Consider the following 23,801-nt stretch of genomic DNA (forward strand, 5'->3'; position numbering starts at 1 on the left):
TGAGCAGAAGCCCCCTCTTTCCCCATCAGCTAAACAGAATCTGCAATTTCAAAGTGTCTTCCAGCTCTCACTCCTGGCGTGTTCTCTTCACACTTGCTTAGGCTCCAAGTTGTGGGCAGGACGTGAATCGGAGGAAATGTCCGTTCGCTCATCAAGGAGGGGGATCTGAGGACCAAGGTGGACCCCACGTGCACTGTCCTGTACTCATCCTCCCAGCCCAGCTTCTTTCTGCCTCTGCTCCTCCTACTCCTGGCTATGGTTTTTATTTTTGTTTTTTCCTCCTCTGCCTCTACCAGTTCCTGGCATTTCAGAAACTCTAGAATGTACTCCATGTTGGGCAGTTCTAATCCGGGCCTTCTGATTAACATCAAAAAGATCCTGCCCTCCTGGGCAGGCTGAGAGACATGTCTTTTTTTCTGTGTCCTTGGTGTGAGGCCAGGTCACAAGTTCCTGGCAGGGCAAGGGTGATGAAATGCCTACACTGGAGGGACAGAAGTAGCATCCTATCTAACTTACAGAAGTAGCATCCTATCTAACTTAGTAGAGAATGAGCCCGAGAACCTTAAAAGATGGTATTTCTTCCCACACCCTGGGACATCCATAGCTGACGCCTAAGAGTCGCTCAGAATTAGGTCACAGATCTGCAGGTGATCAACTCAAAGCCACATTCTCCCGGGAGTCAACAATCCTGGGGGCTTTCCTCTAGATTGGAAATGGTTATTGTTGCCCCAGCAGGAAAAAAAAAACAAACTAACCATGGTACTGATGGGACAAAATCATCCGTCTTACAAGTGCTAATAGCATCTATATGCATTTAGTTTGATAGGTACATAGCGAACAAGCTGCATCCGTTGAAAACAGTCACAACTTCCATCCAGAGAGGCTGGGTGCTGGGTGGCAGAGGAATTCCGAAGGCTGGATCTTCATGGCTGCTCACTTCTCCATTAGTCTTTTAAACACTCAAAACAAAAGCTCAGACACTGGGTAGAGGGCCATGGAGGGTCCCCAGTTGTTACCATTCTAGACAAAAAGAGAGAAAGAGAGACATGGGGAAAGAAACAAAACAAAACTCTTAGAAAAGAAGTACTACAACAGATCTATCTGAGAAAGAGCAGATTAACCACTCGTACCATTACTTCGAGTAACACTGTTTGAATACTATTTTTTAAATTAGAACAGTCACTGTTCTAGGTTCTCTGTCCACAGTAGCTTATCTGATTTTTATCCTAGGAGATAAAAATCCTTATGTCCATGTCACAGATGAGAAAACAAACCCAGAGAAGTAAATAACTTATCCAAGATCACACAGCTGATGCAAGTTAACAGAAGGGGCAAGGCGTCAAACCCATGCTCTAAATCCCATGCTTATTTTCGCCTCTACGGCATTCTCTTTAGAGAGCATGCTTGATGTGAAGGCTCCCCCATAAGGAGGAAGGGAGGTTTGTAAGGAGTCTGGCGGTTAAGGTTCTCCTTGGGTGGGGCCAGCAGGCACTCCCACAGAACTTGGGCTCTTGGCTGTTGAGGACTAGACCACGTGTCTGGCCCAACATGGCACGCCTCGTGTGAGTCAACCCCTTGTACCCACATGAAACTAATGACTTCTACGACTAAAGAAAACTTCACGTGCAAAATAAATCATGGGGGGGCGCCTGAGTGGCTCAGTGGGTTAAAGCCTCTGCCTTCGGCTCAGGTCATGATCTCAGGGTCCTGGGATGGAGCCCCACATCGGGCTCTCTGCTCAGTGGGGAGCCTGCTTCCCTTCCTCTCTCTCTGCCTGCCTCTCTGCCTGCTTGTGATCTCTGTCAAATAAATAAATAAAATCTTTAAAAAATAAATCATGGATTTTCAAAACAGAAACAAGGCAGGTTTTCCAAGAACGGTCATAGCGACTTGAGAGCCTCAGCGGGCGGTGTGCTCGCCCAGGGAAGTCTGCAGAAGAGAAATGTGCACAGAGAATGCAGAGCCCCTGCCCCTTCCTCAGCCCCCTCTGCCGCCCTCCAGCTGCCTTCACCTCCTCCACCGTCTTTATTTTTCAACTCTTCTGGAAGTTAGGCTTTCCCCCACCCCTCCCTCTCTCCCCTCCTCCCCTGTTCTTGCTTCTTTAGGAAGTAATTTCTCCCCTTGCTGCTCTTCTTTTAGCCTCTCTCTTCTCTGGTCCCTTTTTCTCTCCTCCCACAACTTCCCTCCTTCTAGCTCAGTTCCCTTGGCTCCCTTCCCCATCAAATTTGCTTCTTAAAGATTCATTCAGACCACAGTAAGCAAGGCCAGGACAACTATCCAATACAAATCTAATGAACACAAGCTATGCTCCTTGAAAGTCCTCCCAAGGGAAATAAAACAGCACCAGCCCCACTTGCCTTATTTCTGTAGAAACTGACTGGGTTATGCCTTGAGGTCTGGCGGGGCGGGGGGCGGGTGGTGGGGAGAAAGGAGAGATCTGCCTTGACATGGGCAGGCTAGAAGGATGGGACAGAACCCTGTTTACATCCAACAGTTCTTCCCTGACTTGGGTCCTAGATCCTCAAACAGCTTGGAAATTGTCATCACAATGACTGGAGTCCTATCCTGAAAAGTTTATAAAGTAAAGGGATCTTAAGGGCATCTAAATTGTTTTTCTTTTTTATAGCTGAGGACATAGAAGGCCAGGAAAATTAAGTGATGTGTCTACAAGTCGCGTAGATGGTCAGTGTTAGGGACCGAGTGGTGGCCCCTTAACGATAAGAGGGAGTAAAAAAAACAAAAACAAAACAAAAACACAAAAACAAGAGGAGGGGGCATTCTCTGATCTTTCCCTTTTGATCAGAAAGCAAAAACAAACAAAAAAAAACCCTGCAGCCAGGACATGAAGATACAATGGCCTGGTCCCTGTCCCTGCTCTGTCCTGGCATTCCACTCCCTCTCCAGCCCACTGACTCACCTAGTAGTCAGGGCGAGGCAAGCTCCTCTGGTGCACATAGGGATTCTGTGGCTGACCAGGGACATTTGCCCTGACTTTAGGGAAGATGCTCCCATTTGCTCCAGGATTGCTGAAGCCTGTCGTCGTCTGCTGCAGTCTCAGATTTTGAAAGTCGTTCTCAATCAAATTCTCTTCTTCAATATTCTTGTTTTTGTTCTTTGAGCTATAAAGGGTGACAAGAATTAGGATTTGACAATGGCAGAAAGTTCCTTAAAGCAAATGTTAGTGTTCTTTTAAAAAATTTTTTTTTCAAATTTTGAAATAATCTCAAATTTACATATAAGGTACACACCAAAAATTATACAGAGCTTCCATGGGCCCCCACCCAGATTCCCCAACTGTTATCATTTCTGCAGCATTAAGAATAAGTGCTTATGGGGCGCCTGGGTGGCTCAGTGGGTTAAAGCCTCTGCCTTCAGCTCGGGTCATGATCCCAGGGTCCTGGGATCGAGCCCCGCATCGGGCTCTCTGCTCAGCGGGGAGCCTGCTTCCTCCTTTCTCTCTCTGCCTGCCTCTCTGCCTACTTGTGATCTCTGTCTGTCAAATAAATAAATAAAATCTTTTATAAAAAAAAAAAAAGAGTAAGTGCTTATACCTGACACCCCACTACCCATAATGCCTCACTACTTTGTTCACTGTACATTCCCTAAGTTTTAGGACAGTCTCCTCAAAAGCTCTCTGTAACCATTAACACCAGAATGGTAACACTGATCCAACACTGCCATCCAGTTCGGTTGGTCTCATGCAAATTTTGTTATAATAATGATGACCACAGGGCACTCCCAGGATGACTGTCTCTTACCGGAAATGTCGTAAGGGAAGACCCACTCACCCTGTGAACCCGGGAGCCAGCCCAGCTTATGGAAGAATTCCCGCCCTTTGGGAACACTCCTGTCTAACCAAGGAAAGGAGAGGAGGAGAGAAGCTTCATTCCCCCTGGAATGGGCAAGCAATTAATAATTCTTGATGTGTTCCCAGGAACCATGAACCTGAGGCTGAACTAGGAGCCAGCCTCGCTCTGCAGCAGGAAGCAGGAGCTGAGAAACATAGCCGTCATGGGGTCACAAGGTTCCACACAGAGCCCCTGAGGATGCTGGAGACCCAAGACAGTTAGGCAATCCTCCTATGAAAGGAGGAGGCAGCCTTGCTCCAGAAGAGAATGTTCTGGCCATCTTCCTAGAAAAGGGAAAGTCACACTTCTGGTTCACAGCTTTGCGTCCTTGTAATAAAGGCTTTGGGGAAGAGTTAATATCAAACTGGACTAATAAAAAAGAAACAATATCTATTTATTCTCTCACATTATCGCGCAAAAATACCTCTTTTGCCAAAATATAAGGTATGAGCGAAGTGTCACCCACAAGCAGCTTGTTTTTACCAAAGTGCATCCTCACTTGGCACATTTCGAATGGAATAGAGATAACAGTGTTCTCTCTCCCAGTTAATGCAGGAAAATTTATCTAAATATTTGTTGAATAAATGAAAGGACTCTACTCAAGTTCTTCCGAAGAGCACTTAAGGCACCTGCAAAATGGCTTTGCAGAGAGAACAAGGCACGGGGCTCACCTGAAGCCCAGATCGGGCCCCCTGCCACAGGGTACTGGGCCCAGGGCCTTGAGGAATGATCCTTAACAACATGAGTGTGGCTGAAAACTACTAATGGAGAGTTTCAGGGCCATCAGAAAATGGTTGTTAGGTCACATTATAAAATTAAGTAAAAATAGACATTGTTAAGCTGTTCAACAATGCATTTTTTTTAACACAAAGGATGGGGCACCTGAGTGGCTTAGTTGGTTAAATGTCTGACTCTTGGTTTCAGCTCAGGTAATGATCTCAGGGTTGTGAGACTGAGCCCTGAGTTGAGTTCCACGCTCTTGGTATTCTTCCTTCTGTCTTCCCTCCCACCCCTGGCACATGCTTGTCTCTCTCTAAAAACAAACAAAACCCACACAAAGGACACAAAATTATGTCTATAATACCATTTGAGGGGAGCCTGGGTGGCTCGGTCATTAAGTATCTGCCTTCAGCTCAGGTCATGATCCCAGGGTCCTGGGATCGAGCCCCGCATTGGGCTCCCTGCTCAGCGGGGAGCCTGCTTTTCCCTCTCCCATTCTCCCTGCTTGTGTCCCCTCTCTCACTGTGTCTCCCTCTGTCAAATAAATAAAATCTTAAAAAAATAAAAGGAAAAAAATCATTTGGAAAGAAAAAATCTGGGAAGATATGCCAAAATATTAGTTGTCTCAGGGTCGTTAGGTTCTGAGTGATGTTTTAATTGTGCTCCTTTACACATTTTTCTGTTCTCTTCAGTAATCACGTATGGCTTCCATAAGCCAAAGCAAATGAAGGTAAGAGAGAGAGCCAACAGTATTAGAGAGGTTTCGCTTTATCTCCTTCTTTTGCCCCAGCAAAAGAACCCTGAGCATGATGCTGGTGGTGATGTGCCCTAGGGAAAGGGACGCGTTCCCTCCGTACCTTGCTAAGACAATCAGTGCGATCACCAGGCAGAGAATGAGGGCACCGCCAATGCTGCCCACGACAGTGAGGATCAGCTGAAATTCTGAAAAGGAAAAGCAAAGAGTAGGCACAGCCTCCCACAAGCAACCCCCACTGGGTACTGCACAGATCCCTGTGCTCCCAAGCAGTTCCCACCCCCACCAGGGCCAGCTTGGGTGGCAGGCTGGGGGAGGGGTGGCTCATCTCCTTTAGCGCCACCCCCACAACTGTGTCCTTAGAACCCAATCAAAGAGGCTTCCTTGTCACATAAAAGAAGACCATAGACACAGAGGCAGCCACGGTCTGGGGGCGGGGCCTTCCTGGGCTCTGTGGAGATGAGATCTCAACAGAGGGATGCATCCCTTCCTAAGCTCTACTGCCTCTGGCTGCCCACCCGAGTCTCGAGTCTCATCTTGCTGATAAGCAGGGGTAATGAGGCTAGAGTTACATTTTGTCACTAACAGAGGCTGGCTAGAATCAGTGGGGGGAGGGCTCATGGCTACCTGTATCCTCTCACACTATCGAACACGGCAAATGTGGCTATGAGGTGGCCTGAGCACATGGCAGATTTCAAACACACGGTATAAGAGAAAAAAAAAATTTGTCATGTAACTCTTACAATGATGACATGTTGAAAAATATTTTTGATACATGAAGTGAAATGTTATTAAAATCAGGTTCACTTATTTCTTTTTAAGAAATGTACCTAGAGTTTTTACAACTTGAAATTAAATATGAGGCTCCATTACATTTCTGTTGGACAGAGCTGTTCTAGAACACTCTGTCTCTTTCTGCTTCGTGACTGCCATATATGCCACCTCCAACCTGGATTCCTGGGGGTGCAGTCCAAGTCTGGAAAAGACCTCAAAGGTCATATGGTCCAACCTCTCATCTTGTAGGTATGCACACCGGAAGCCCAAAAGGAAGAGAAGTCTTAGCAAACCCAGCCTTACAACAAAATACAGTAGAAATTGAGAGCACTTTCACCACCAACTCTGTGGCTGGCTGAGAGGCCAACAGTAATGTTTCCTCCATCTTGGATCATCTATCTTTAGTTCATTATATAAAATTTAAAATATAATATAATCAAAAATATAAAGTTAGTATTATCCCAATCCTGTGGGGGTGGAGTGTGGGACAGAATGAAGCAACTGAACTGGCAACAACATATCACAAGCTAGTAAACATCTTGGGGACAAAAAGACTTGAGTATTTAAAGGGTTTTTAGTCCTGCTCTTCTACGACCACAAACATTTTTGGAATATACTTGTCTTTTATCCTTGCTAGTAAGAGAAAATGAATAGAATGACAGGACGCCCTCCTCTGGTCTGGCCAAGTCCAGAGCCCACCTCTTGGGCTGGGTTCTGCTATCTGCTTTAACAGGGGGGCTGCTGCCCATGACCGCAAGGCAGGCATGGGCTGGCATGACGCAGAACAGAGACTGCAGGCAGATTTTCTAGCTCTTTTTGAAGGGAACCAGAGACTTTGAATCCTGGGCAGAATTCTGAATGTGTTCCCTATTTCTCAGAAGCTTAATAACAAAGCAAAACTTTTATACTCACGGTCTTCACAGCGAACTCCACTGTAACCAAACGCACACCTAAGATACAAGAATGGAAACCACGGTATAGAGTCTCTGTGGGGAACACATCAGAGTTCCCACCCAACTGCCATGCCTTCCTTTCCATCTGTCTTTCATTCTACCTGCTCCCCCTTCTCCTTCTCCTCTTCCGCTTCCTTTCCTTGTCCTCCCACTCCTCCAGGTGAGCACCTTCCATGGAGCTCTGGAAGGCAGAAAAGGGGACACAGTTCCAAGTGGTCCTATTTCCTACTGACAGAACCCTCCATCCTCTGAGCTTCAGGGAGATCCAGCAATTCAAACTAAGCTGAAGCCCAGAGGCACAGAGCATCGTGGGTCCCCTCGGGGGCAAGGCCACATGGCTCTGCCACTCAGCTGCTACCCTGGAAGCTGGGGCTTGTTACTGACATTCTCTGAGCTTCACTTTGCTCTCTGGCAAATGGGAAACGAATTTTTTCCTGACAGTGTTGCTGTGTGACGCGTATTACCTAGCACGGTTCCAGCACCCAGAGAATGTTCTAGAACTGTCGATGCCGATAACGATTATAGGATGGTGCTCTTACACCTACCAACGTATGGCAGCACTCCAACCCATGCATATGCTATACATTCCATCCCTTGTGGCTAGCTCTTGTTGTGGGAAGATGAGAAAGGAGTGACTTCTCTTACTCTTGACAGATCCCGCCATCACTCTCCTTGTAGCCTGGCAGGCACACGCATTCAGCCTTCCCAGTGTTCTCGTTCACTAAGCATTGCTTACTGTGGTTTGCATTGCAAGTGTCGGGACACCTGACAGCAGAAGCTTCAAAAGAAAATTTCTGAGTTATTTTCAGAAACAACCCCTTTGACCCCCAAAGTGCTATGCCACAGAACATGATTTTTTAATACTGTTTTTCCTGGGTAAAGTGAGGTGCTCCCTGGCTGCGTACCCAAACGGTCCTTGTAAGAGGCATATGAGCTGCCTCACCAGGTCCGTGGGTCTAAAGCCCATCTCCACACCCCTCAGACTCTGGAATGCACATGGAAACGTGAGCAGTAAAGCTCGTATTTTGCAAATGCAAAAGGAGAGAACACATGGGTTGCGAAGAACACTTACAAGCAAGTGGAACACTCACCCACACACACAGGGACCTGGGCATTAGGTCTTTCCATCCCCGGCTTGCATTTACACAGCACACTATTGTTACAGTTGTCTTTCTCGTTCTCTGGTTCACAACCGTAATAATCACACAGACTTCGAGCTGAGAGGCAGAGACAATTCCAAAATATGGTCAGAAAGACAATAGGGAGGGGAATTACGGCAAGGCAATAAATAAATGGTGGTTGTTTCAGGCCACTAAGCTTAGGGGTGCTTTGTAACACAGCAAAAGTGAATTGTTCCAGCTGTGCTGGGGGCTGATGAGTCAGCCTGAAGGGGAAACAGGGCAAGGAAGGCTTTCTGGGATCATCTGGAAGCTACAACTTGGTATAAAGCCTTCTTGTTTCTCCTTTCTTCCTACCTTCCAAAGAGAGAAGCAAACTAACTGGTCACTGTGATGACTTGGATTGGGGGGTGCTGGAAAGGATAGAACCAGGCAAAGGAAGAGAGGGAGGAAGAATGACTAGTTAACTGGAACAGGGCCCATCTGTGGATTCAAGTCTCCTGCTTTTCTTCCACCCCCCTTCTCACAGAGAATAGAAATGTTTACAAAAAGTGGGTCTTCAAGGGACTTCGAAGAAAAGTACTGAATACTTACCACTGTATTTCATATCACTCATGTTGTTTTGAATTGCTTTTGTAATTGTTTCATACACAGTCGTCTCATTTTCTTTTGTAGTTTCTGCGAAGATGTTTAAGACCTTAACCACAACAGCACTGTCGCCAGCACGCATCTCTGATCTTGCTGAAGACGAGATGCTGAAAATGAAAGGAATCCATCACTTGATGAACTGAACTAAAAGGTCCACAGACCGGTCTTCAAAACCTCCCAGGCTCCCCAGTCTCCCAGCTCTAGTCCTTTTTTTTTTTTTTTTTAAAGATTTTATTTATTCATTTGGGAGAGAGAGAAGGAGCACAAGCAGGGGGAGAGGTATAGGGAGAGGGAGTATACTCCCCACTGAGCTGGAAGCCTGATATGGGGCTTGATCCCAGAACTGGAGATCATGACCTGAGCGGAAGGCAGACACCTGAGCCACCCAGGTGCACTACCACCCCCCCTTTTTTTTTTTTTTTTTTACTACCACCCCCCCTTTTTAAAAAAGATTTTTATTTATTTATTTGAGAGAGAATGAGATCGAGAGAGATCACAGAGGCAGAGGGAGAACCAGACTCCCCGCTGAGCAAAGAGCCCAATGTTGGGGTTGATCCCAGGACTCCAGGATCACGACCTGGGCTGAAGGCAGATGCTCAACCAACTGATCCACCCAGGCACCCCTCCCAGCTCTAGTCCCGATCCACTATCCTCTATCCATAACTGGGGCCCGAATACGGTGGGCCTGAGGGTGCAGGAAGATGGCGATTTATAGGCCCAGAGATCTGGCTTTCTTCCACGTGTGCTCAGCAGTAATCTCCAGCCAACGATGTCCTGCAGAAGGATACTGAGAAAACTTGTGGACAATCCTTTTTAGGAGCTAGAAGCCTGCAGCTAACCAGAAGTAGAACAGAGAACATCTGAAACTTGCCCCTTTCTGTAGAAAATCGAGAGAAGGTCTCCTGCTGAGCTGGTACTCATGATACACTGAAACAGGGAGGGTGGGGCGTAGGGAGCAGGGGTACAGAACACCATCAGAGCCCCAGTTACCAAGTGCCTGCGATGAGCAAGACATGAACACTACAGTTTGGAGCCCTAAGAACCGCCGTGCCAAGTTCTAATTCTTCCACCACCTAAGAGGAATCAAGTGATACAACCACTAAAAGAGATAGGGAAGGGGGGGTCACCTGGGTGGCTCAGTAGGTTAAGCCTCTGCCTTCGGCTCAGGTCATGATCTCAGGGGTCCTGGGATCAAGCCCCGCATCGGGCTCTCTGCTCCGCAGGGAGCCTACTTCTCCATCTCTCTCTGCCTACTTGTGATCTCTGTCTGTCAAATAAATAAATAAAATCTTTAAAAAAAAAAGAGAGAGATAGGGAGGGGAAAAAAGGACTTTCAAAAACTCCTTCCCTCTTCAACCTGTGGCTATGCATTTTTAAGACTCATGATATATTTTTCCTGTTTTCTTTTTTTCCATTCTGACTTTTGAATAAACATCAGAAGCTTGGAAACATAGCCAACCTACTTAGAAAATGTTTACAGGTGCGCCTGGGTGGCTCAGTGGGTTAAGCCTCTGCCTTCGGCTCAGGTCATGATCTTAGGGTCCTGGGATCGAGTCCTGCATTGGGCTCTCTGCTCAGCAGGGAGACTGCTTCTCTCTCTCTCTCTCTCTGCCTGCTTCTCTGCCTACTTGTGATCTCTCTGTCAAATAAATAAATAAAATCTTAAAAAAAAAAAAAAGAAAATGTTTACAGCTACGTTAGTTCTTCAGGACAATCGAGAAAATCCAAAATCAGAACCAAATTCTGTGTTTAGGAACAGTCACCACCAAAGGAAGTCTCCCGAAACAAAATGGACTTCAGATTCTAAAGTAAAACGATTCATTCATGATAGGATTTAGGGGTGGCTAGGGAATATACAGGGCAGTGAGAAAAGGGTATTTGATACAAGTCATTCTTTATCAGTTGAAAATGACCAGAAATCTCTGGTATCTTTTTGCAGTGAGGGTAGGAAAGAAATGCCATGCACAGTTCATTCAAAGAAGCTACTAGAGCACACTCCAATTTAGGGGGCAAGATATTACAATGAAAGGAACAATGGAACCACCACATATTTAATGACAAACGACATAGCATAAATGATCAGGGCAGTAGGCTTGTAACGAGACTAGTCACAGCTTCCCCAAGCCTGTCTCCTCTTTCCAAAGAGAGATTTGAGAGAGAAATTCTGCGGATCCTTCCGATTCCAACATTGGTGCCATAGAGAAAGAGCTCAGGGAGCAGAGGGCACTGGACCAGAGCCGAAGAAATGCCTTTCTAGGTGAGAGAAGGCCCTGCACATCCCCTGGGGTACCCGAGCTGATGCGTCTCTGAAACCCTCTCTTATGTAGAAGGTTGCCTCTGAACGCTCCTGGCTCCCTTTCAATAAGTCCTTTAAAAAGGGAATGTATGCAACAGTATCAGGGAACCTCCCCACCATGATCCCATGGGACCAGCTCTCTATCACACATGTAGGGTTCCCTATTCCAGAAGCGACACAGATAGGAACAATGCACGGCACTCCAGCAGGTGTCTGCCATGTACCCACATCCAGCTTCAGGGCGTCGGCCAGCATCTTCCTCTCGCCATGTGATCCCCATGCCTCCCCCATCAGGCTGCTCGCTGGCCTCCTGGCTACCAACTGCTTGGCCCCTTGTTCACTGCCAAGCTCCAACCTCACCACCTTTATAGGAGGTCTCCTCTGAATGTGTGTGTATCAAACAGGTATGCTGTGTCTTATTCCACAAAGGATCTGACAAAGCTCATCAAGACAGATGCGACAGGAGAACCCTAAAATGTAACTACGTTAGGGCTGCCTTTTCTGTACAACTCCATTCACCTTAGAACCTTCTTTCCCCAGCCTGTAGTGCACATGTATTGATATGCTTCAGAGAAGGCCATGATGGAATCACTAACTTTGTGAGACTCCTCTGACTCTCTAGGTCCCCAGGTGGCATCCAGCACTGGTCACTGCATATGGATATGCTCAGTAATTGCTTGTTATTCCTGAAGAAAGAGCTCACTGCTGGCCCCTCAGTAGCTAGGTTGTGACTGGGATATTCTTGTCTACCTTACTTCCCATCCCATGAGAAAAGAGACAACTGTGAGCCATTCCTTCTCTTCCCTGCCCTCTGCAATGCACATTCTAGGGGTTGACCAGGTGTGGTTTTAGCCAAGGAATGAAACCAAACCAACTGGTCCGAGGGAGACCCTGGGCCACCTGTACAGGTTGCTAAGGAGACAATCACAGACAGCATCTTACTGCCCCAAGGTACCACCGGCCCATCCAGGCCAGGGTCAGTGTGACACTGGAAGCATAGCCCTCTCCAGTGCTCAGACTGACCACCTCTTCTTATGATTTGCCACTGAAGGGCCTCAGAGAACTCGAGAGAAGACCCAAAGTTAGGCAAACATACACCGGCCTCCCAAGTATCCCATCGGTCCATAGCAAACTTACCTTACTTCATTGATCACAGTCTGTCCGTAATCAGAATTGGCAAATGTGCTTTTAAACTGTGAAGGAAGGTGAAGAGATGTATTAATAACCACAAAGACGGGGGAAACGTGATACTACACCTGAGTTTTCACACAAATACATTTCTAACCTCATTTGTGTAAATACACGTGGCTCATCACAGCAATCTGTCGCTTACATGGGCTCTAACACTTTTTGATTAATTTTTGTTTTACACTAATATGGTTCTGAAATGTCAGAGTTATCTAGGAAAAAGACCCAAGGCACCCAGCCCAATCAGTGATCATACTTTTAAAAAATAAGGTGCCCAACTTAGTTTGTGTTTTCAAAGTCCCCGTGGAGTTTTGCATATGTGGTTTGCATGTCTGTTAAAGACTTCTCTACAAGCACGCTTTGTGCACTCCTCCATTCCCCCAGGGAACACTTCTTTAATCGCCCACCTTGACAAGGCATCATGCCACAGACAGATGGCCGAGACAGGCGGTCCTGCCCCGTGATGAGTCAGGGGACTACACCCTGAAGCGGGGAGAGGTGAACGCCACAGGGCAACACAATCTACCACACAAATTCAAAGACACTTCCGGTTGCCGAGAACCAGGAGGAGTTTCAGAAAGGAGACCAGCCTTAGAGCATTTTAGGCAGTGGTGCCAGGATGGGGAGAGGAAAGGAGTCTACACAGGGATGTTCAGAAGCAGCGTGGCTCAGAAGGGAGCAGGCTGAATGGGGAAGGATATCTGAAGCCAAATTTCTCCATGTCAGCTTTTGCACGGTGGCTTTGAACTTCACCTTTCTCTTCAGAAACCTGGAGGTGAGAGTAATTCCTACCACAGGGGGCTACAGTGTGTATCCAGTGAGATGGAATATGTGACCCATGGCTTTGGGAGCTGGGTGGGGCTCCAGCACGGTACGTCTTACTAGGCAGACAACTCCAGATACTTGCAAGGGGCCAGAGATAAAGTTGGAACCTCTAGCAGGGGTGAGGTGGAGTTGGGGTGAGGGTCCCAATGAGCATGTTAAGTTCATTAATGCCAAGAATAGGGTGTTTTTTCTCTTTCTGATGACATAACCTCCCCTAGTCCACGGCACTCAGCACAGGGCAACCCCCAGGAACTGTTCCACAAACACTGGCAGACAAATGATGGAATGGATTAAATGTGGAAGATATGACTTGGACGAGTCTTCCCCTCTACGGGCCCCAGCCTCCCTATTTTATCATATGAACTGGGTTCACATATCACTGAACTGGGTTGGTGCAAACTTTTTATAATTCATGACTTTTTATTATTTTTCTCTTCATGGCAACCAATGTCATTTTAGAAAGATGTTACTTCTCTTTTCTTCTAGTCAAATTCAAATAAATTTGACGCTCTCATTCTTCTGGGTAGCCTTTTGTCCAGAATACATCTATATGCCTTTTTCAATTCTTTTAAATGCGAGGAGCAGCTGGTATTTCTGTAAACCATCAGAGGCCTGGAAGTTCAATGGATGACCTCCAAAGTCCCTCTCATTGGCCTACTGACAAGAGCCCATCTAATTTTCTTATTCTCAAAGAAGAGAGATTACAAAATTAGCATCTGGCATAGGAGAATGTGTCTCCCTTTTTTTCTTTTCTTTTTTTATTCTTCCAGGTCACCCTTTGAGAATGTTGGGATATACACATCTCAAACTGAAGTCTGGACAAGAAGGCAGGAGTTACCCAAATAGGCCTGCCAGGCTTCTACCGTACAACACAGCCAGCAGGTGAGGAGAAGTTCGAGAAGCAGCTTGGAGGTCTGGGTTCAAGTCCCTACCTCCTCCCTCATCAGCTGGGTGACCTACAGTCACTTAACCTTCCTGATCCTTGGTGGCCTCATCAGCAAAATAGCACCGTAGTACCATCCTTTCCATTGGGCTGTTTTAATTTGAAATATTACACATAAAATGCCAGGCCCATACATATCAGGGGAACTCCAAATCCCTCTGTAGACTGTTTGGATCCAGCTGGGTAGATAATGGACCCTGTGAGACACACAGGGCCTGAGCTGGGACGCCCCAGGGCTACAAAGTGTCTGCTAAGAGGACCTTGAAGAAAGTCAATTGCTTCTCTCTTCCTGTCTCCAGGAAGCTGCAAAAGAGTTCTGGCTATCCCCTTCAGGAGAAGAGCTTCCTGAAAATTAGAAGAATGCTCTATCCCCTCCTGGTCCCTCTGAAATTAAGACCTGACTGAGATCAGGTCTTAAAACTGGTATCTGAAGGCAGGAGGGGTCTTTTGGACACCCATATCCAAAGCATGCTTGGGCGACATAGTGGCCGCTGCTCGGTGAAGCCACGGGACAACACAGGGGTTCCCTGGAATTAGGAACACACTGATGTTGCTATCCTCAATATACTGAGTATCATCCAAGTGGGAGAGCTGGAATGTAGGTCCGGGATGAGAGGGTAAGTCATGGTCAGCTGGTCCATTGTGCTCAGGTGGTATGACGAGGGGCTAAGGTCAAGGCTGGGCTACTAGAGCCATGGTTTTTATCCTAGCAGCGCCAGGCATGGGCTGTTTGGTCATGAGCACTAGCTCTCTCATGCTATCTATAAATCATCTGGACAATGATGTTTTATGTTCTACCAATTCTGCTTGTAAAACTCTTTTGCAGTGAAATAATTCTGAATTGAAAGATATGGTCTTCAATGTTTTCTTTAGTTTTTATAAGAGTTTCTCCACTTAGGGTTCTAAGACATATTTACAGGCTACTGTTTTTTCTCTTTAAAGCTGAGCTTTCAGAAACATTGGCTGAAGGTCCTGTAAAAGCTCCTTCAGATCTAACATCTGTGGCTCCAGAATGGAGATTTCCATTCCTTTTCATGCAGACACATTTACTCACAGTAATCAAAATGAAATGACGCTAGTGTTCATTTTGAGATTCTTAACAGTGGAGAAAAGTGACAGATATTAATTCAAACAGAGTTCCTTTAACAAACATTTAAAAAAAAAAAAAAGCCAGACTGGTATAGAAATGTATGTAAATTTGATTGTAGAAAGGAAAAAAACCCTTCAGTTTTTTTTCTCTCTCCAATTCTACAAAAATAATTTTATTTTAAAACATAATTATTTTGATGTGTCCATTTAAAAATATTATAGGGACACCTGGGTGGTTCAGTTGAATAAGCGTCCAACTCTTGATTTCCGCTCAGGTCTTGATCTCAGGGTCATGAGTTCAAGCCCCATGAAGTGCTCCATGCTGGGCATGGCTACTCAAAAAAAAAAAAAAAAAAAAAAAAAATTCTAATAGCTTCTCTATCAATGGGCATGGCATAGCTGGAGAAATCTTCTAAAGGCCCTCTGCCATGCCGGGTATTACCCATGTAGGTGCAGATCATGGGGAGGGCCAAGGGTCCCAGACAAGGACCTGAGCAACCAGGCACCAGGGGGCTCAGGACAGCTGCAACTGACCAACCAGTAAGGGTGCCTTTCACTATTTCAGCAACTGGGATAGCTATACCAGTGTGTACTACCTGAACACCAGCCCTATGTGCTGCAAGAAAGTGTTAAAAAGAAGAACACTTATACAGAGAAAAGGGTTGGAAAATACTTACAAAATCAGTAATTCGAATATGTAATTCTTGATAGGCCAAAGAATTTCCATCTTCCAAACCAGATGTTCCTGATACTCTCACTGTAATAATTCCAGGGAATAACTTTCCTGAAATTTAAGCAGAATCTTTTTATAATATTTAATGTAAAGAGGGTCAATTTACATTTTGTTTAAAACACAGATTATTCTTAAAAATTCTACATATTGATGATATTATGGGAAGTCTGGAAAGATGAAAAATGTGACCCAAAATCTCACCCAACCCAACACAACCATTTTTGTTTTGGTATTATTCTCGCAGCGTTTATTTCCATGTGTAGTTTACACTGTCATCATTCCATGAGTCTTCTTTAACTATTGTTACATAATAAGCATTTTTCCAAATATTACCTAGTCTTCATAACTGTCTGTCTATTCATTTGTTCATTCATTCATTCATCATTCATTCATTCGTTCGAGTAGGCTCCACATGCGCCCAGTGTGGGGCTTGAGCACATAACCCTGAGATCAAGAACTGCTCTACCACCTGAGCCAGCTGGGCGCCTTCCCCATCACTATTATTTTTTTTCGTAACTATTGCTTTCAGAGACTGTATAATACTCTATGAAAAAAGTGTTATCTTCATTGATAGTCATTTTTCGGTTTTCATGCTACTGATTATTTAAAAGGAAAAAAAAATGTTTGCAGCCAACATCTATGCACAAACCTATCTTTGGGGTCATTTACTTAGAGTGGATCCCAGAAATGAGATTATTAGTGCTGAAATATGAACACCTGTTTGGCTTTTGGACTATCTCTAATCCTTGTGGTCCCTCTAGTTTCCACCGAGATAAAAGCAGCAGCCTCTGTTGCCCATAAATTATCCTCTACTACTACTCTGGAGGCTCTTTTTTTACATTATTTTGCATTTTCTACTCCACTTTAGGTCTGAAATGCAGCTCTGCAGGGTTCATCCCTTATAACTCACCTTTTCTGCAGGTGGAAGAGTTATAGTAATATCCCAATGAGCACAGGCAAAAATCGGTATTGTACAGGCTAACACATGAAGAACCATTTTGACAGGGAGCTCTTTGGCAAGGAGTCATGGGAGCTGAGAGAGAGGAAAAAGAGGTTACAAATCCACAGAATGACAACAGATTACACCCAGAAACAGACTTAAAAATCTTCATGCCTGCCTCCTAGGCATGTTCTGTTCTTTGGTTGTGTTAATCCGCGGTACACCTTTAGAAGAGCGGATGCCTCTAGATAGTTTTTTTGTGGAAATTCTGGAGCCAGATGCTTGTCAACAGTAAAGACAGAGGTGGGTGGGCAAGAGTCTGCTCAGAGAGACAGCAGTCTCCTGATTCCATCTTTAGCATCTCTGGCTTCTAACACTAGACAGAGCTTCCTAGTACCATTTGAAAGAAAGCATCCTATTTTCTAGGGAAGTATGCATAACTGTCTTACAAGGAAGGACAGGCAGGAAGCCCCCCAAAAGAAATGAGGTACTCTCTTTGGGTTAGCATACAAGGCATACAGACACACGAAGAGAGGAAAGGTCTGATAAGGGGACTTTGCAAATTAACTCAGTGAAAATTCTCAGAGGAAGTGATGAGGGCACATCCCACCCCCGGCTTTCTGAGTGGATGACTTGAATGGACGCTGGGAATTACTGCAATGGTTTCTACACCACTGGCTGGTGCTCTCAGACCAGGTAGGGCACAACATCTTTCCTCTCTCTGGAGAAGTGGTAGGAACGGGGAGTAGAGTTAAGTCGGAGGAAGATAGTTCACTTGGCTGGCCATTTTCTCCATCTCTGTCAAATGAAATGATTCTGAGCTTTGATTCGAGAAAAGTTTGAGTGACTGATAAGTGTTAATGTTCTTACGAACCTTACGAACAATAAAAACTGTTGATTTAAAAAAAAACTATATATAAGATAGAATGTGTAGAGCATCTTCTCTTTTGTGATAAAAAAGGATATGCACAAACATATTAAGTATGTATGCTTATATTTGCACACATTCCTCTGGAGAAAGAGAAGAGAAACCGGCCACAAAAGTTGCCTCTGGGGAAGGGAGCAGGGGTGTGTGTCCTAGGGGTTTAGGATAGGAGGGGATCTGGAGCCTACTGCATATACTTTTGCACTGTTTAAGCTTCTTTCCTTCCATAACTGTGGGTCTAATGCACTTTTTTTTTTTTAATTTGACAGTCAGAGATCACAAGTAGGCAGAGAGGCAGGCAAAGAGAGAAGAAGGGAAGCAGGCTCCCTGCTGAGCAGAGAGCCTGATGCGGGGCTCGATCCCAGGACCCTGGGATCATGACCTGAGCCGAAGGCAGAGGCTTTCACCCACTGAGCCACCCAGGCGCCCCCTAATGCACTTTTTTTAAAGAAATCAAAGACAAAATGGTGCTGATGAAGATACAGAATAACGAGAACTCTCATACTGGTGGGAAAGCAAAATGGTACAGCCACCTTGGAAAACAGTCTGACAGTTTCTTACAAAGCTACACATACTCTTAGCATAGGATCCAGCAAGTGCACTCCTTGGTATTTACCCAAAGGAGTTGAAAACGTGTCCACTCAAAAACCTGCATAGGAGTATTTATGACCGCTTTATTCGTAATCCCCCAAACTTGGAAGCAACCGAGATGTTCTGCCGTAGGTGATATGGGTAAAACTGTGGTACATTCAGACAGTGGGATATTATTCAGAGTTAAAAAGAAATGAGCCATCGAGCATGAGAAGATATGGAAGAATCTTAAGTGCATAGTATTGAGTGAAAGGAGCCAACCTGGAAAGACTAACACATGAGTCCAACTACATGACTTTCTGGAAGAGGCAAAACCATGGACGCCTATACCCAAAGTGGCAATAGTGGAAAGATCACTGGTTGCCAGGAGTTGGGGGGCTGGTTTGGGGATGAGTAAGCAGAGCACAGTCAATTGGTAGGGTGGTGAAAATGTTCTACAATACCGCATGCTGGATACAGGTCATTATACATTATACATTTGTCCAAACCCACAGAATATGCAGCAGCAACAGGGAGCCCTAGCATAGCCTGCAGACCTTGGATGACGCTGCTGTGCCAGTGAATGTTCACCTGTTGTCACAAATGTACCCTCTGGGGAGGGGTGCTGATAATGAGGGAGGCTATGCACGTGTGGAAGCAGGAAATATATGGGAGAGCTCTGTACCTTCCTCTCCATTTTGTTGTGAATCTACAACTGCTCTAAAAAATAAAGTCTATTAAAATAATTCTTTTAAAAGAGTTAAAAAAAAAAAAAAAAGCCTTCCTGGGACAAAGCAAGTGCTGAGCACTTAGTATTTCATAAAAAACAGCAGGGCCACCACCCCTCTAACAAGGCACGAGTTAACATTTTAAGTAAAATAAAAGGGTTGGTTTTTTTTTTTTTTTAAAGGCTCAGCCTTAAGTAAGCAAGGATGCTTTGGACAATCCCAGGGAAGAAATGGAGTCAACTCCACTCAGGATTCACCAGACAAATAACTTCTGGTATGGCTTCTTTCCAGCAGTAAAGGACAGACCTGTCCGCTGGTCTTCCATGCCAGGAATAAGGGTACAGGACGGTACAGCTGGAAGGGATTTTTGTGGCTATTTAGTTCAGTCACACCTTATTATGGCTGGGGAAGCTGAAGCCGAGAGAGAGGAATTTGCTCCCCTGCCCACAGTGAGCTAGTGGTTGGGCCAGGACACAAGGCGGCTGCCCTACTCCAGGAGAATGTCTGGGTAAGCAGGAATGGCTTCGAAGAGCTCCCTTTCCTGACTCCAGTGGAGCTGGTCTTGCAGCTGTACCCCAGGTGGCCTAGCCTTCAGAGTGGGCCCTTCAAACATGAAAGCAGGCTGGGAACCAGGTGCCCTGTACAGGCTCTAGCTCCACTTGCTTCATCATCCATCTCTCAGATCTGTCAAAGAACACTGGGGAAAGCAAAAGTAGTCAGTGTAGGGGGACATCAGCTCGCTCTTTGACCTTGGGCAAGTTGCTGCCCTTGCTGGGCCTCAGTTTCCCTGAAAATGACAGGGTTCATGTAGACCCTTCAAGCCTAGATCTGAGGATTATTTTAGACCAGGGGTTGGCCAACTATGACTTATGAGCCAAATCTGCCTAGTCTTCAGTTTTTGTAAATAGCATTTTACTGGTATACTGCCAGGCTCATTCTTCTATATGTTGACCGTGACCGCTTTTGTGTTACAATGGCAGAGGGGAGTAGTCCCAACAGAAATCCTACTGTGGCCCGCAAAACCTAAAATATTTACTAGTTTGCCTTTACTGATAAAGTTGGCTGACCCCTATTCTAGACCAAACTTTGGGAAATGAGGCAAGTAGTTTCAATAATTCTGGCTTGAGGTCAGACTGCCATCTCTTAGTAGTCCCAAAACATCTGTCCTTTGGACAATGGCCCCAATTCATGTCTAGAGCTGTCTGAGCACTGCTGTTGTTTGGCATTTTATTCCTCAGGCTCCAATTTCATGAATTAACTCAAATTCCAGACTGTGATCGTCCACCATCATAATGTCCCACTTTTCACTAATACTATTGAGGAGTCAGGGAAGAACAGACTCCTTCCTTGGGTAGATCAGGTAGCTAGACAAGTGTGGCTGGCAAGGCAGTGCTTGTTGGGATCTGGCCTTCTCAGAGAAGCTGAAATTATTTCTAAAAAATCTCCTGGAGAAGTAGCTGGCATAATGTCCACATTCATAAAAACATTCCACATCTAGCTTCAAGCAGCAAGTGGGAAGGAAAGGAGAGCAGAATGAAACTGTGGCTTAGCTTTTAGGGTCTCTGCCATCACTACTAGCCTTTGTGACTCAGTGTTTTTAATTCCAGGGGTTCATGGTCAGGGAAACCTTGGGTGTCTATATACCCACTTGTCTCCGCCTGCAGAACACACTTACCTACTGTCCTCCACAATGTCCTGGCTCCACAAGTAAGCAGTCTCTGAGGGAAGGAATCGCTCTTACCTGTGGGACTGGGGCTTGGGGTGCTGATTGTGGACAAAGTGATGCTGTCAGAAGTCACTGGAGTAACAGCCTCTGAGGAATTATTCTGTGTGCCTGGGGTGATGGTCGATCCATTACTTGTTGGAGGAGCAGTTGAACCCAAATTGCCACTTCCAGGGGGGATGGTGTTAGTGGCAGCTATAGGTGTTGTTTTAGCAGTTGTGTTTGTTTTATTTTCTGTAGGTGTGACCATGGAGGCTGGAACTGAACTTGATACAGGAACCATGGGAGTGGCAGTAGGTAACGGAGATCCTGTGGGATTAGTAGATGGCACCTCTGTGGGAGAAGAAGATGACACTTCTGTGGGAGTAGTAGACGAAGTTGGAGTAGCAGATGAAGTTGGTATGGTGGTAGCTGTATTCATGCCTGAAGTGGCCACGTTGGTTGTGGTTGACTGGACAACTGGGGGAACAGAGATACCAAGTTTCAGAAGGCAGAACACTCAATATATACTGGCAGTTGCTACTATTTCATATTATGAGTACCCAATCATGCTCTTCTGAAAAACAAATATAGGTGACTACATTAAAAATGAAAATACATGGGACACCTGGGTGGCTAAGTCAGTAAGCATCTGCCTTTGGCTCAGGACATGATTCCAGCGTCCTGGAATTGAGTCCTGCATCGGGTCTCTTGCTCAGAGGGGAGCCTGCTTCTCCCTCTGCCTGCCACCCCCCCTCTTTGTGCTCTCTCTCTTTCTGACAAATAAATAAAATCTTAGAAAAACAAACAAACAGGAAAATACAGGACTGCTTCGAACACACACACAGATCCCTATAATAAATAAAATTAAAAATTAAACAGACAAAATTGGAAAAAATGTTATTGAAATCTGTTACGAAAAGTTAATATGTATGAAGATGAATACCAAGAAGTTACATCTTTTCTTTCTGCAGTTGCTGAACTACGAATCTGGCTTTTTAACACTCCTGAGTAGTCCTCTGTGAGGACATCTGAAAGCGCCAGCAGGGGGTGCTATTACTACCCAAAAGTGGCCTCCTTTTGAGGCAATTGTCCTCATTTCCCATTTATAAAGCATTTTAGGGAGGGTTGGAAAGGGAGCGTGTTTAAAAGAACGATGAGGGGAGCCTGGGTGGCTCAGTGGGTTAAAACCTCTGCCTTTGGCTCAGGTCATGATCTCAGGGTCCTGGGATCAAGCCCGGAGGTGGGCTCTCTGCTCAGCAGGGAGCCTGCTTCCCCCACCCCCACCTCTCTGCAGACTTGTGATCTCTGTCTGTCAAACAAAAAAATAAAATCTTAAAAAAAGTGATGAAACAAAAATACTTCATTAAGTGTGTATTAAAACTTTCTTCCCAAATTTTCTTTCTAGTGATGTTTACCCATTAATAATTTTAGACACATTAATTTTTTTAAAGAGTAGGATGAATAGAGATGATCTTTGCCCTAAGGGCTACAGTGATCATCAGAATTGCCTTTTTTCAACTCTTAGGAATCCCTGAACACATGGAAAAGTAAACTCTTGGTGGTCCAGTGATTAGTCTTCCGGAACCCTTCATTGTCTCAAAGAACTCTGACATTGACAACCGGTTAAAAAAAATTATTAAACGCTTTAGTGAGAAAACAAAACAAAAAAAGTTTTAGTGAGGAAGCAATTCCTAAACCGTCATATTTAAAACAAAAAACCAAAACCAAAAAACCTGCTGATGGCCCCTGGGTCTGTGAGTGCCCCCCCCCACCCGCCCACCCCGACAGAATCTGGGTCTTCACCTTCAACAGGGTCTGGCTCAAATAATCATTGAAGGTTAAAGAGATAAAAAATGGGTCTTCTAGCAGCAAGGAAACGGCTCATCTTGACCGATTTCTGCTTCTCTTTTCATCTAACAAGGGCCTACCCCCTATGCCAGATAGTGACTGTGAAATTGATACAAGTATCCACATTTGACAGAAGAGCCCCCCACTATCCAGAGGGGTTTAGGGATTTGCCCAGAGGTAAGCCTTAATTCCCATGGAGAAGCGGTCAGAGGACTGCTGATGCTAGCTAGAACCAGAAATTAAACCAGACCCTGTAGGGGCCAAACGAAAGGCTACCAGGCACCAGACCTTTTGAATCTACTGATTTGTGCTTGTCTGGCCTGAGGAACTCTGGAGGACAAATCTCTGACTTGCTGAACCCCACACCCCATAGTCCAGAGACCCCTTGACTTCTGCTCTGTCTTCCTTCACCTCAGACTTAAATGCCCTATGTCTTTGAGCAGAGTCAGAAAATAGCCTGCTGGGCCACAGAACTGGTACAGTAAGCCTGCTGGTTCTAGCTCCAAGACAGCAAATGTGATTAAAAGAATTAAAAATAGTAAAAACGTTGGGCACCTAGGTGGGTCTGTAGGTTAAGCGTCTATTTGGCTCAAGTCATGATTCCAGGGTCTTGATCCCAGGGTCCTGCCTGGGATGGGGGGTGGTCCCTGCTTGGGAGTCTGCTTCTCCCTCTGCCCCTCCCTGCTTCCTGTGCTTGCGCCAGTTCTCTCTCAAATAAATCAATAAAATCATTTTAAAAAAATGAAATGTAAAAATAGCAATCATTAAAAAAAACTGTAAAATGTTTCTTACCTGAGGTTGCAAAAACGAGGCTGAGAAGAGTGAGGTGAGCAAGGGCTCTCATTTTGACGTTCTTGCTGGGCTATCCAAGGAGGAAATGACTTCCCCTCAACCGTCTTTAGTTTTTAACTCGCTTTTGGGTGCAAAGTCCAGTCATTAACTGACGTCAGTGAACCAGAGGCAATTACTTGTTGGGGTTTGGTCCCATACCATAAGTCTCTTCTGAACTTTTGAGATAAAAGAAGTGGGCCTGGCCTTAGAGAACATTTTTCTGTTCAAAATATTCTACCCAAATTATTATAGTCCAAAATAGTTCAAAACAGCCTAAATATCCTTGGGAGGTGGTGTGGGGTGGGGGAGCAGTTAATCTCTATACCCCAGCTGTCCCCGGGCGACCACCTGTTAGGAGGTCACCA

At 45.4% G+C, this 23,801-nt stretch overlaps 1 protein-coding gene across 1 annotated transcript; it reads right to left on the bottom strand.

The window, feature by feature from the left end:
* Positions 1-2,917: 2,917 nt before the first annotated feature.
* Positions 2,918-23,449, bottom strand: LOC111155030 (mucin 13, cell surface associated). The gene is made up of 11 exons (XM_022515044.1): positions 23,398-23,449; positions 20,794-21,234; positions 16,800-16,922; positions 15,834-15,940; positions 12,249-12,304; positions 8,762-8,922; positions 8,141-8,266; positions 7,695-7,827; positions 7,009-7,046; positions 5,426-5,510; positions 2,918-3,119 (listed from the first exon to the last, which is right to left on the bottom strand). The coding sequence occupies exons 1-11, from the start codon at positions 23,447-23,449 to the stop codon at positions 2,918-2,920; spliced, it is 1,524 nt and encodes a 507-aa protein (XP_022370752.1).
* Positions 23,450-23,801: the final 352 nt, after the last annotated feature.

Source organism: Enhydra lutris, unplaced genomic scaffold (assembly GCF_002288905.1).
Source record: "Enhydra lutris kenyoni isolate GAN:26980312 unplaced genomic scaffold, ASM228890v2 scaffoldscaffold39, whole genome shotgun sequence".
Classification (NCBI taxonomy): domain Eukaryota; kingdom Metazoa; phylum Chordata; class Mammalia; order Carnivora; family Mustelidae; genus Enhydra; species Enhydra lutris.

What these genes read in the sequence shown, in the direction of transcription:
- LOC111155030 (XM_022515044.1), bottom strand. Translation starts at nt 23,449, where the DNA reads ATGAGAGCCCTTGCTCACCTCACTCTTCTCAGCCTCGTTTTTGCAACC. An exon ending in CCCAAGCCCCAGTCCCACAG is followed by an intron (nt 16,923 to 20,793) that starts GTAAGAGCGATT and finishes CCTCTCTCTCAG; the next exon opens with CTCCCATGACTCCTTGCCAA. An exon ending in ATATTCGAATTACTGATTTT is followed by an intron (nt 12,305 to 15,833) that starts GTAAGTATTTTC and finishes CTTCCTTCACAG; the next exon opens with TTTAAAAGCACATTTGCCAA.